The sequence below is a fragment of the Aulostomus chinensis genome, chromosome 5 (assembly GCF_037954235.1).
Source record: "Aulostomus chinensis isolate RoL2024-O1b breed Wild chromosome 5, RoL_Achi_v1.0, whole genome shotgun sequence".
Classification (NCBI taxonomy): Eukaryota; Metazoa; Chordata; class Actinopteri; order Syngnathiformes; family Aulostomidae; genus Aulostomus; species Aulostomus chinensis.
The window spans coordinates 18,540,318-18,553,311 of NC_141324.1; the positions used below are offsets into that span (position 1 = coordinate 18,540,318).

At 41.9% G+C, this 12,994-nt stretch overlaps 2 protein-coding genes across 3 annotated transcripts; one reads left to right on the forward strand and one right to left on the reverse strand.

Annotated features, from left to right (window-relative positions):
• Positions 1-3,428: 3,428 nt before the first annotated feature.
• On the reverse strand, positions 3,429-5,368 carry hes6 (hes family bHLH transcription factor 6). Its single transcript, XM_086204977.1, has 4 exons — positions 5,055-5,368; positions 4,873-4,959; positions 4,634-4,718; positions 3,429-4,333 (listed from the first exon to the last, which is right to left on the reverse strand). Exons 1-4 carry the CDS (start codon positions 5,112-5,114, stop codon positions 3,912-3,914), a joined length of 654 nt encoding a protein of 217 aa, XP_086061103.1. The 5' UTR covers positions 5,115-5,368; the 3' UTR covers positions 3,429-3,911.
• Positions 5,369-7,877: 2,509 nt separating this feature from the next.
• Positions 7,878-12,872, forward strand: itm2cb (integral membrane protein 2Cb). Of its 2 annotated transcripts, none has more exons than XM_086203686.1 (7): positions 7,878-7,954; positions 8,142-8,407; positions 10,745-10,882; positions 10,994-11,182; positions 11,272-11,382; positions 11,498-11,648; positions 12,266-12,872. In XM_086203686.1, exons 1-7 carry the CDS (start codon positions 7,933-7,935, stop codon positions 12,355-12,357), a joined length of 969 nt encoding a protein of 322 aa, XP_086059812.1. In that variant the 5' UTR covers positions 7,878-7,932; the 3' UTR covers positions 12,358-12,872. The 2 variants fall into 2 exon arrangements, with proteins under 2 accessions (XP_086059812.1, XP_086059811.1); XM_086203685.1 differs by having other exon boundaries at positions 7,883-7,954; positions 10,991-11,182.
• Positions 12,873-12,994: the final 122 nt, after the last annotated feature.

Genomic DNA, 12,994 nt, shown 5'->3' on the forward strand with positions numbered 1-12,994 from the left:
TAAGGGATATGTAATGTGTTCTCATAGACCAGACAGGCGGGTGGGGGTCAGTCAAGCAGCATCCAACTGTGGTGTGGTGCACTTACATGCAAGGAAACGTCTCTGTGATGCTTTTAAACTGTTGCAGATACTGATTGGAATCAGTATTTTGTAATGTGACTTCCTCTGTTACTGCAACACTGTGCTATGTCAGCATGTTCATCAACACCACAGCTGGAGGTTTTAAACAATCAAGCAAGTGAACGCACAAGTGCACTTTGAGGGCTTCACTGGACGAAGAGGAAAAATCTGATTATTGCTCATCTTCTCTAGATGCCCTAATTCTTTTCTGTCACTGTAAGAAAATGTCTTCAAAAATGAAGAGCAAGAGAAATGATCATTGATATTCAGATGAAAAGATGCTGGACAAGGGCTAAGGCTTCTCACCACCTCTATTCTCACCAGAGTGGAAACATTTTACAAGTAAAATTGCCTCTTTTTTTTAAATTAAACACTAAATACTGAGATGATATGTTTTTATTTTGAAAAGATTCTGCATAAAGGTCCCTTTCAGGGTTACAATATTGATCCTGTTACTGATCCATTTGCATCATTTTGTTGCACGTCACCCAGTAATATTTCAATAGTATACACTCTTATATCAGTGCTATTTTTCATCGTAAAGTAGTTGTAAGCTGAACTGCCAGACAAATGAGATACAAATATGGAATTTTTGCAGTGTAAAAGTACATTGTGTAAAGTGGAATAGTACTACTACGGTACCAAATCTTCCTTCTGCTGCCACAGTGGAGGTGGTGAAAACATTTGAGTCTGCAATGAGAAAACGACAATAAGGTGCAAGCAACACTTAGTGTAAGCTGAATTTTACTCACCAGCTCTTCATGTTATGTCATTTTTGCAAATTGTAAGTTAATATTTAAATCCCTCCTCCCCTTTCCCTGGCATGAAGCAGCCTGTATTTGATATTTGCACTTTTTTTCTTTCATACTACTTTCTTACAAAAGCATTTTGTTTCAGCTGTCTTCAGATGCCTCTCATTTATAGAAACACTTACATGAATTTGTGTACTTGTGTGTATAACCCAGGTTTTTAAGTTATGACCAAAATGAATCCAGCAGGATTGAGATCCATTCTTCTGTAAATGTCCTACTTTGAAATGTGAATGAATTTACATCAGCACAGTTCCCACCAAGATAGAGTGTTTATAGTGGGTGATAAATTTCAAAGCGGGGAGAATTTTGACTTGAAATTGTCTGATGTTGTCCCTCATAAACAGGAGAGAGAGAGAGAGAGAGTGAGGAGCATCCTGTGGAAGCGTCTGAAGCTCATTACTGTTCACACAAGTGACGTTTTATTGCAGCGGTGTAAAGATGTCAGGTGACTGAGGAGATCTTTCCTCCACTTTGAAGCTCTAATTTGAGATGAGACAGAACTCTCTCGCTCTGTCTTGTGAACGTTCCCTGGATTCCTCTTGTCCTGTCATATTGAACTGACACTGACAACTGTGCTACTTTTTTTTTTGTCTGTCCTTTTTTTTTGTTGTTGTTTCTTATTTTTAAGAGAGATAATTCTATGTTTAAATTTTCAAAATAAATTTTCTAAAAGGTTAAATGTGTCTCTGTTGTCACAGTGTTTTAACAAAGCAGGACTCATCTGCCAAGTGACAGGAAGCGTATTAGTTTAAATCTGACAAACAGCCACTTTACACTCACTCAAGCTGAAAAGGCCCATGACCAGTTAATGAGTGCTAACTGTTGGCAGCAGTCAGTCTCAAATAGTCATAGTGGGATTAGGACAAGAAATTGGCACATCATGAACAATAAAATAGAATCGTTGAATGGCTAATATCTGGGGGACACACTTGTGTTTATTGATAAAGTTAAACCCAGTTCAGCAGCTCACATCTGGCACAGATATAGCATGTAGCTGTGCTGCTAATTGCGCTAATGCTACTTCGAAGTCTGTGCTAATTCTGAGCGGCTGTCAGCCCCAAAACTGACTGATATCCGGTTGTATCCATGATAACTTGAAGCAGCAGATGATGATTGAAGGTATGCTTAATCACAATTTCAAACGAAATCATAAGCCACTCCAACCAAAATAGGCTAATTAATTAGGGCTTGATATGGCGCCTAATGTTAAATCTCCCTGTTTTATTGAAGAACTGTGCGTGTGCGTGTGTGTGTGTGTCCCACACTGAGACAATAGCAGGTAAGGACTAGACAGATCCTGCCTGCAAAGACAACAGGCCTGATCAAAGGAGTAGCCACCTCCCTCCTCCTCCTCACACCTCTCAAGGGACCGGCGAGGTGCGACCGTTTACAAACTGCCCTCCTGCAGCGGTCGTTCGCACCCCCGAGGACCCTCAAATCCGGTCTGGTCACCACACAGGCTCCACAGAGCTCTTTCAAGTTCATCATTATGGATCGACCACGACTTGTCTTGAGGTTCCGAGTAATTAAAACGTGCGATTTTACCGTCCAGTAAAGTTTTGAATGAAAGCCTGTAAAATGCACCACTCTTATAGGTTAAACGCCCCATGCATCGATATTTATGGAGAATTAACCATTTTCAATGTCCCATTCTGATCATTTGACATTGATGCGTTGAGTGTTTAGCTTGAGCATGATGTAAATTTGTTAACTCATACGTGTATTTTTTAGTAAGTGTGTGGGAGATATAGCTAAATAAAACTAGTAGAGTACCTTGAAATGTGCTCAAGGAAATCCTACGATCCCAGACTTACTGTATTAGTCTTTTTGAGTAATTTCACCCCTGATCCCTGTAAATGTGTGAAGAAAGTGGGCAGCGTGAGAAATAACACTTGTGTGGACATCAGAGAGGAGCATCTGATTAGAGAGGGATTGCTGCCTTTTCTTATGCATTTAGGAGTCAGGAGCTGAGAGGCAGACCAGTGTCTGGGGCCCCCAACCAGGGGTCAGGACCACCAGGTCCCGTCTGACAATCAACTATGCTTGCATGCTACTCAGGGGACAAATCATGAGCGTCCTTGTCCTGCCTGTTTAATATAGTGCAGACAGATTTGGAATCTGTTAGCCTTACTGGATTGAACGCTACAGTATGATAGCGTTTGATGCTTTTCAAAGCTATTTGTTCCAGTTATTTTAGAACTGTTGCATCAGAAAAAGCTCAGCTCAAGTATTAATATTTATTAAGTCAACTTGGTGTCCTCAACCAAGCCCATGTAAGGATTGAGCGTATTACTCATCTCACACCTCTTGAATGCCTACGATGTGCTAAGAGCTCCCAGAGCGAGCGCACACAAATGGCCCACAATTGCAGAGTAATAACTAATATCCTGAACACAGCCGTGAGTGGGTGGTTAGTGGGATCCCTCTATGTGAAAATGTTGCTTTGTATGACAGAGTTGTTTGACAAAAAAGAGAAACTTCAAACATTTTTTTTGTTCCAAAGTTATTTGTCAGGAAATTTATTGAAAAGTTTGGGCAAATCACACGAGGTAGCCTACTATCTGTAATTTGATGTATAAATACAAAGTTAAAAGCATCCTAAAGTAAGAAATAATTTACAAAGTTGATAATGCATTTCTAAAAAAAACAAAAGCGACACTTGTCTTCTATACAGTCCAGTCATATTCAACAAGTAAATATTTACACATACGTTTGCCTCCCCTTCATTGAAGGCAAGCCTAAGGCTAATACACTGACCGTGTATCTGTGTTTAAAACAGGTTTAATTACATATTTATTTATTAAATACTTTTAAGCTTAATTTTTGTCACCCAATTATTACACAAAGAGCTTCTCAAATGCACTTAAACAAGTTCTAAGGTTGATATTTCTGCAGTGTTTCTCTTGTACTGAGGCCTACTGTACACACCATACTAACAAAGCTCTAAATCATCAACTGTAGTTAACAACGTGCCAGGGTCTACCAGGGCCTCCACATCGACTTGGAGTAAGTTAGAGAGGGTAAACTCATAGCATCGTGTTGTTCTGACTCCTCTGAGGAAGAAACATGGCCTGGCTCCGAGTCCGTCTCATCCAGGTCAGAGCAGAGGTCATCGGTGGAGACGGTGGAGGGGGCTGGGGACACCAGCGGAGTGAACATGCTCTCAGACACCGACCAAGTGCTGTTGTTTTCGAGGACGTCCCCCGCGGTGTCCGGTAGCATCACCCGCAAGCGGTCCTCATCGTTCAGGGGCATACTCTCCAGGAGGTGGTTGAGCAGCTCCGCGGCTATGGCTGGGTCTATTCCCGGATTGCTGGACACAAACGTGTGCACATCGTGCATACATTGGATGTAGCCTGCGGCAAATCGCTCATGCGCCTCCCGGTTCACAGCGTCCACTTCTGCAGACAAAAAAAAAACAACAAAAAAACATAGAGCAACCGTTAGAGCCCGCTGACAGACGGTCAGTTATAAGTCACGCTCTCGTTTCTGATTGGCCAAGCTGCGCTCGATGATGCTCGCGAGCACCTGTGACCGCAGAGCCGTTGGTTAGGATATTAACAAAGATATTAATGCGCAACATCTCCTTCACAGATTACGGTTGTGGTACTATCTTGCACAGCGGAAGCTGGTTGAAGTTAATTTCTCTTCAAAACGAACAATTATTTGAACGTATGCTTCAAAAGTAACTGCATGTTTACCTTGGGCCCGGTTTTGCAAAATGCTCTCCACTCGTTTCACTGTCATCTCAAGTACTTCGGCGTTCTCCATCTTTGATTGTAACTGCTGCGGGAGGGGGACAAAACATCCTCAGTGTGCTTGATGGCAGCGCTAGCTAGCTGTTCCGAAGGAGCTCAGCTAGCAGTGATAGTGTAATTCACCGTGAGAAACAACAACATGTAAAACAGACGATAAAAAGAATAAATATTTAATATCTTACGTCGGTGTCCGCGATGAGAACTCGGAGTTCTTGTAAACTTTCATTGATTCGAGCTCGTCTTTTCTTCTCGACCAGCGGTTTCCTCATCTGCCACAACAGTACGGACAATGGAGTCAGTTTTCATGTGGTTTAACGAACAATATTTGCGCGAAATAAGTCTCCCCCAAAAAAACAAACCTTACCTTTCTATCCGATCTGAGTCCGCTGTCCATGCCGTTTGTGCTGTTACGATATGGGGCCATGCTGTTGGGTCTAACCCCGGAGTACTGGAGGCTGGTTAGTCCAAAGGGACGTTGTAGCTTGTCAATGGGACAGATGGCAAGGCCAGCCCAGCGGCCAACAAAGCTCAGCAGGCTCGTTAGTGCTCCTCTGGACGGACATGTGCGGGGTATATATGACGGTTCATTTACATATGAATAGTGGAGCTGGCTACCGAAAGCAGGAGGGCGTGCTCCTGAATCCTGCAGCCTTTATTTGCTTCAACTTCATTAAAAAACATGAACTTCTCAGATTAACTATGTCAAAAAGGGTCACAAGTAATCCTGGAAGTAATCACATAAAAATGTACGAAAATAAAACGTGACTGTTGTGGAATTTGTCAGTCCCCATGCATAAATAAAGAGGCTTTTGCAACAGCTACCCTTTATTTGCTCTTTAAACTCTCACCAATATAGGTCATATGTGCCAATTCTCACATTGCATCATTAGCCGGTTTGGCCTTATTCATTCTTGATTGTGAGCCATCAATCGTCCATCTCAGAGGACTAAGCTAACAACCCCATTCTGTAAAACAAACCAATCAAATCTAATGTGAATTGGAAGCTATGAGCCATTTCTCAAGTACAGCAATCTCACGTGTAAAGAGTGTAAAAAGTCTGAGGCCGAGACTGTGCACAGGGCTGGCTTAGAATTACCCTGCAACGGCCCATTTACTCTGTTTAGCTAAGCTTTTTTTCTTTTTCTTTTTCCTGTTATAGCTTCATAAATACTAGTAGCACATAATTGCTAAAGTTGGACAAAGAAAATCACATCTTGATCCAAACTTTACTTTTAGCCTCTCAAAAACAACAACAACACAAAAAAACCACGATGTTGTGCGCTCTGTGTTATGTGACATTAGCGTCTCAAATGTTTTCAGAGGTTGTGTGAACAAATGATTAACGGCCATGAAAGCCACGAACAATGGAATTCTCTTCCCTGCAGATCCCCCCCCCCCCCCCCCCCCCACAGGCGACACAGAAGAACACAACTCTGGCTTTAATTTTGTCAGCTAATCTTAATTATCGTGGTCAGCGGTAAACCCAGAGTACAGTGGCAGTGCCTTTGCAAAATTACAACTTGTTTATATATTCGCTGTATACATTTCTACTGAAACTTGCCATTTGTAGTGTTTCGGTTGCCACTAGCTTGGGAGCAAGCAAAAAATGGAAAGCATAAGGGGTGGGGATGTCACCTAAAATAATCACCCACATAGCATGTTTAAACATGTTTCAGTTCTTTATTGACCTTCAAGGGGAAATTTGGTTTGCAGTGCATTTCAACATAATGACATCAACAATCACAACCACAACAACCATGAATAAAATAGATAAGATCAAGCTGTACATAGAAGAATAAATCTACAAGGGAGTAAAAAATAGTTGAGTTTCAGGACCATGTGAGGTGCTTATAGATAGTGCAGGAAAATTGAATCCATCGAGACTCAGTGCAAATTAAGAACATTTGTTGTACTTGGAATAAAAGAAAAATTAAGCCTATTGCTTCAGGGAACCTGTAACGCTGCCCAGAAGGAAAAAGAACAAGTTCTCCTAATAGTGGGTGGTCAGTGCTGGCCAAGATCGACTGCACCTTCCACAAGACTTGTCGGTTGTAGATGTCTGACAGAGAAAGCTGCTGCGTGCCAATTATCTTACTGGCTACCTTAACAATGTCAGAAAGAATTTTTTTGTTGTTGTTCTGCACAGTGAGGTTTCCATATCAGCTAATAATACAGAACATTAAAATATATTCTGATAACTTGATTCCCTTTCCTATGAATAATCATCTCTATTTATGCTTCCAAAAATTTTGTCACATTTTGCATCTTACTCTATTTAGCAATATTGCCTTGTTTTAAGTTGTCACACAAACCAACATTAGCTATTCTAGCCGGCTATATCTCAAGAGCTAATGTTAGCTGGTTGGCCAGCGAACTACAATTAATTAATCAGGTGATAAAAAAATAATGTACATGAATATAATTTAATTTCATTGCCTCATAGGTTTCAACGGTTTACATAATCCATCAGATAAAACATGGGCTCATAATCGTCTGATGAGGTTGCCCCTCTACATACAGAACAATGGCCTCTCAGAATGTCTGTGGATGTCCCTGCTCTAGAGTAGAGCAAGAAGGATACCAGCTTGATTCCAGGCAAGCTGAAGGATTCACCTGTATTTAAGAAGGTTTCAGTATAACATGTATGTCATATTCTTCTTTGATTTGTAAGTACAGCCTATAAAAAATGTATAATGTTTACATTTGTGGCATCTCTCTGTTGTGAGCCGCGCGGATACCCCTGCGTGTATGAGCTTTGCAATTTGCATTTCTGGGAGAGATTATACACATTAACATATTTCATAATTAGTTCAGTAACTTGGTTTGATTATCATTTTATTTAGCTGATCACTTGAGCATTACTTTTCAAAATTATCTTAATGAAAATGGGTGTTTTCCAAAACGGTCCTTGAACATTCTGATACCTAACTTTTACTCTGTTCCAATGCAGCGCCCCTGGATTTGCGGTATCAATGTTCAGTTTTGCCTTGTATCACTCTGTAGTTCACTGCATGATCGATTCATGGCAGTGAACACAAGAGTACACAGTGTACTGTGTACATTGCGCCACATGTACTGAGGAAGTACTAATTATATAAAAAAACATGAGTTGGTTGTTCATTGATATAATAATCATTATGTGATCTGATGCAAACTTTATTCCTATCTTGTCACTGCCAGAGTTTGAAACATCCCTACATTTCCGGATGATGGAGCCGAGAAGAGATGCGGCTTGAAATAAAATGCGGAATACGACCATATCGGGTAGGGGTCTTCAAAATAAAGGAATACCATCGTTTGGATTATCAAAAAAATCAAAATAATTATATTTGTTCATGTAAAGCACAATATTATTATAAAGTATTATTATTTCGATGATTATAGCCCATGAAATGTGCATTTTTTATTGTAATTTGGTGCGTTAACTCGGTTCGTACTCTTATTTTGAAAGCGGCGAGGCGGCTTTTCCTTCATTCCCACACAGTTCTTGTTCGTCAGAGAAGACGCTCTTGTGAGGTCACTGAGACCCGGGGCGAGCCTCCGCCGGCGCTATATAATCTCCCCGGTTTGTTGGAGGAAACCAGCGAACTAACAGGGATACGAAGCAAAGAAAACACTGAACTATCCAAAATGGTGAAGATCACTTTCCAGCCGGTTTCGGTGCAGAAGCCCGAAAAAGAGATGGACGAAGACAAGATCATTATACCTCAGGCTCACGTGAGTTGGCAGACTTTTCAGGCTTTGTTTCGTGCTGCGGTGTTTTATTTCAGGAAATTATGTCTCTGTTGTGCACCAGTAGCCTGTACTCTATAATGCGTACTGTAATAGCTTGCAGTATTCATTTGTTTATTCTAAGATTTGTGATGGTTGATTTGTCTGGTCGCTTATCGTCATGATTGGACTTTAAAAAGTCATTGTATTTCATTATGTATATATTATCATTATTATTATATTTATTTGTCTATAGCCTGAATGCATTCAAACCCAAAGAGTGAAACCTATTTCCTCATCCCGCAGTGCATTGTCTTGCTCCATAATGCAGCCATGTTACAGTAACAAGGGAACAGACCCTACAGTGCATGTCCTGCCTCGGGAGGGATGACATTACGTCACCTTGTTTGGCTGGAGAGGACTCACTGCAGATGGCTGTCCCGTGTTTACCTTCAGCACAATGTAACTCTGTTAGATACTGGCTCAAAACATATAAATGCAGAAAAAGCCTCATTACTACTGCAGAATTTGTCCTGGTGTCAGTCTGAGGAAGACAACAGAGCTGTCAGATGTGTCACTGCAGCAGTTAGTGAGGTTACAAGGTGTCATACCAGTACCAGCTTGGAGCAACGAGGGGGTTAATACAGTTTTACACCAATATATAGGCTCTCCAGATGAGAGTGGAACCAGAGTGAGTCCTAAAACTCAGAAAGAAGAATGATCATCAGGTTCCTTCTCCTCAAAGTCAGTTAAATGCCCGAAATAATCTCAGTAGTTCACATGAGATTAGGATATTCTGTAACACCTTGTTCTAGAAAGTACAAACGGTACAGTATCAAAAAGTACATTAGTAAATATTTGTACATTTTGAAGCATTTATTTGTCTTGATAACAGGGTTTGCTAACAAGTGACTAGACAAGACTACAGAGGTCACCGGGGAAATTAAACCTCATCGCGCCAAAAACAACAAGAACAAAGTTTACTTGTGGAGAAGTCGTGTGACCGCGGTGTAGTTTGTTCACAGCATAACATTAATTTTGAACACGATTGCATTTACGCTTTGAAAATCACATAAATTGTGTTTATCTGTAAGGATTATCCTGCAAAAGGAAATATGTAGGGCAAATATACCCAAAATCCACTGCAAAAATCCCATTGACTATTGATTTAGAGAAATACCTTTAATCTGAGGGAAGGAGTTGATACTTGGTGTTAAAATGCCTCTCCAGCATCCTCTTATGGTCAGATTGTTCAGGATGCAGGACCCAAGGGGATTCCAAAAAAAGAAGTATATACTACATTATACTATAAATAATAACTGGATCTGACGCAAGTTTCAGGCTCCGTCATGAGCATTAAATAGATGGACGCAAGTCCTGCCACAGCTCGTAGCTGTGGAATTGTCTTAAACCTGGATCAACTATGGAGCCTCTCAGGAGTTGTTCATTATTAGATATCTGGCACACAATGAGCGTGCGTCTGTCTAATCATCATCCTTCAGTACAGTGTACTTAACAAACTGATGGTGACGCATCATTACGTCTGCAAACTCGCCTGTTTGTCCATGTAATTCTAATAAAACACATGATCTCGGAGGTTGTGTGATTGGTCAGGCTGGAACTTTAGGTGTCAGAGCCAATGTTTGTAGATCTATTAATATTTAAGCCTCTGTTGAGGGACTCCTGCGCCACGTAATTGTCCCCTTTTTAACTCCCACTGAGGGTGTAAGGGAGCTAAGACCAAATCTGGAACGTGAAAGAAGTAGGCCTCTCAGAATAGACCCAGACTGCCACGTGTGAGCATCTTCGTCAGAGCCTGGCACAATCTGTTCCCTGCTTCCGTTCTCCATAGCAACAGTAGTAGGGAGAGGCAGCAGATTGCTTGAGAGACTGTGGGTGGGCGTCTGGCGGGCCTCGCTCCAGTCCGTCCTACGTCTGCCAGATCTGCTCTCATGACTATTGGCTTGGCAACAGCCTCGTCAGAATTAACTCTGCTACACTTTGGACTTTATACAAGGAAGCATGGCTGTGTGAGAGGACATTATGTCCACTGATTGTCCGACATGGTTCACAATTCAACCAGAATTTAATCACTGACTCATTTCTTCAGTATTTGTAGCTACATGCCAGTGTTCCACACTGTTCAGGCTATTCAGTTGTAGCTCTTTATTAAAGCTGCATTGCCAAAGGCACTGGTTCCTCCTTTGATGCTCCAAATTAGAACTCAGTTGGTCAATTGATGTATTGCAAAAGTGCATGCCAGAAACTTGCTAAGTGTCTGGGCCTTTCCTTGTGAACCCCTGCATGTCCTCTAACCAAATCAAATCCTGTATTTTTTCACAGGAGCAGCTGGTTCTTCCTGTCAGGTCCAAGAAGCCTTTTCCAACGGGCCTGTGCTGCCTGACGTTTGGCCTGGTCGTCTTCATGTCAGGATTGGTGCTAGCTTCCATCTTTGTCTATCGCTACTACTTCACACCTCAGGTCAGTTTGCTCCACTTGCTTATTACACACTGGATCCAATCTCACAGATGAAAGCTGGGATCATAAAATACTGCCACATGCTAACTCCACTCTGTCGCTTCCCATTAGCAGATCCCAGAAGACAGCTTATTCCACTGCCGGGTGATCTTTGAGGACTCCATTTACGCTCCTCTGAGAGGCCGACAAGAGCTGGAGGAGAATGTTGGAATCTACCTTGAAGACAACTATGAGCAGATCAGTGTACCCGTGCCACACTTCGGCGGCAGCGACCCCGCTGATATCATCCATGATTTTGAGAGGGTAAGGCCTCCTTAAAGCCAGTGACATCAGCAATCTTTACGTGTTTCCATTGTGGCTTAGCTTTAAAGATGTAAATGGTCTCTTTCCAGGGTCTCACAGCTTATCACGACATCGCTTTGGACAAATGCTACATTACTGAGTTGAACACAACCATGGTGATGCGTCCACGAAGCCTGTGGGAGCTGCTTGTCAATGTCAACGTGAGCAACTGACTTTACTTTCTTTTTGACTGACGAAGCTTCTATAAAAGTATTGTGTGTGTGTGGGGGGGGTCGAAGTGTTCTTATGACTGATTGATGTGTCTCTTTGTCACAGAGGGGGACATACCTTCCACAGACCTACATCATTCAGGAGGAGATGATGGTGACAGGGAGGGTGAGGAATATGAGGCAGCTGGGACCTTTCATCCACAGGCTCTGCTATGGCAAAGAAACGTACCGCCTCAGACGCCGCAATCAGCACCGACGTAAGTGCAAACATCCGTTTCTCCATATCCAGTCAACGCAAGCGCAGACCCCTCCCTGCTAGCACCAAATGCTGAATAATCAGTGACAAGTGCTGGGTCACGTCTGCTAATTTATTACCGTCTTTCACGCCATCGTTTGTGACGTGAGATGGGTCCCCACCATCACACTCTACCCAAGCAGGAACAAAATTGTCCTGTGAGTCACAGGGAATCCGGTGTTTGATTAGATGTGTAGGAGTTATGGAGTGTGAGGATCCATGCAGAAAACAAATCCAACCAAATACGGGCTTCCTTGTGAAGATTCTACAGTGTAAATCCTCCTCGAGCAGCCTGGTAGCCTCATTATTATTTCAGTGTGTGTGTGTGTGTGGGCACAGCTTGGGAACTTGATGCTATGTGAGTCACTCCTAGCACAGCGAACACATCCACTCACTGAGGGGGAGGTAGTGATGCGTTTGAGTATGATATGTTTGATTGGCATGAGAGAGGAAGAAGTGATGCAACAAGCTTCCCGTGACTAGAGTACTTATAAGGATGCAGTTTGTCAGGGATAACCGCTGCGGATTCACTATGTGGAACCAGAAACAGGAACCGAAGTTGTCCCTCTTTTCTTCCAGGTATTGACAGGCGCGAGACAAAGAAGTGCCACAGCATTCGCCATTTTGAGAACACGTTTGTGGTGGAGACTGTGATCTGCGACAGGGTCTAAACGTGAGGCGGAAGGAGGCTACCCAACCCTGAAGCCAATTTCAAACCATACCTCTTGAATTCTTTAGGCTTTTACCTGCACTTTAAGAGCAACTATTTGTCCGATGTTTCAGTTCCGATGTTTCCTTTTTTGTCTGATGTTGGAAAATGCTCTTTTTATTGTTCAGATATGATGTCGATGTCCTTTTATTTTCAGACAGTGTGTGTATTTCAATGACGTTAAGTCTTAAGATATATCCGTAGCTTGTCTTGTTGAGCAAAAATATGTTCATGTTCATCAGAAATTTGATTTCAGTCTTAAGTTCTGTTGAGGATCTCTGTGGGTCATGGTACTGGCACCATGCACTAGTGAATATCTGTTTCTTGGTTGTTTCTTTTATTTTGAATGTCATAAAATGGCAAAACATACCTCATGTAGTTTAGATATTTCTTTGCTGGTTTTTATCATTTACAAATGATGTGTATATAACTTTGATTGTTCCTAAGCAATATGTACTATAAATGGATTTTTCCTCTGGATTTCATATCTGCATAGATTTTTATCTGAAACTGACTTGTTTCGTGAATGATCATTTCTCTCTGGTTTGTCTCTTACTTCCTTTGGCATCACACTGTCCTACTCCTTGGATATAAATGGC

Coding starts and splice junctions, on each gene's coding strand:
- hes6 (XM_086204977.1), bottom strand. CDS start 5,114: ATGGCCCCATATCGTAACAGCACAAACGGCATGGACAGCGGACTCAGA. Junction 4,960..5,054: donor GACTCAGATCGGATAGAAAG/GTAAGGTTTGTT, acceptor CTGTTGTGGCAG/ATGAGGAAACCGCTGGTCGA. Junction 4,719..4,872: donor TTCTCATCGCGGACACCGAC/GTAAGATATTAA, acceptor CCCCTCCCGCAG/CAGTTACAATCAAAGATGGA.
- itm2cb (XM_086203685.1), top strand. CDS start 7,933: ATGCGGAATACGACCATATCGG. Junction 10,883..10,990: donor GCTACTACTTCACACCTCAG/GTCAGTTTGCTC, acceptor GCTTCCCATTAG/CAGATCCCAGAAGACAGCTT. Junction 11,649..12,265: donor ACGCCGCAATCAGCACCGAC/GTAAGTGCAAAC, acceptor CTTTTCTTCCAG/GTATTGACAGGCGCGAGACA.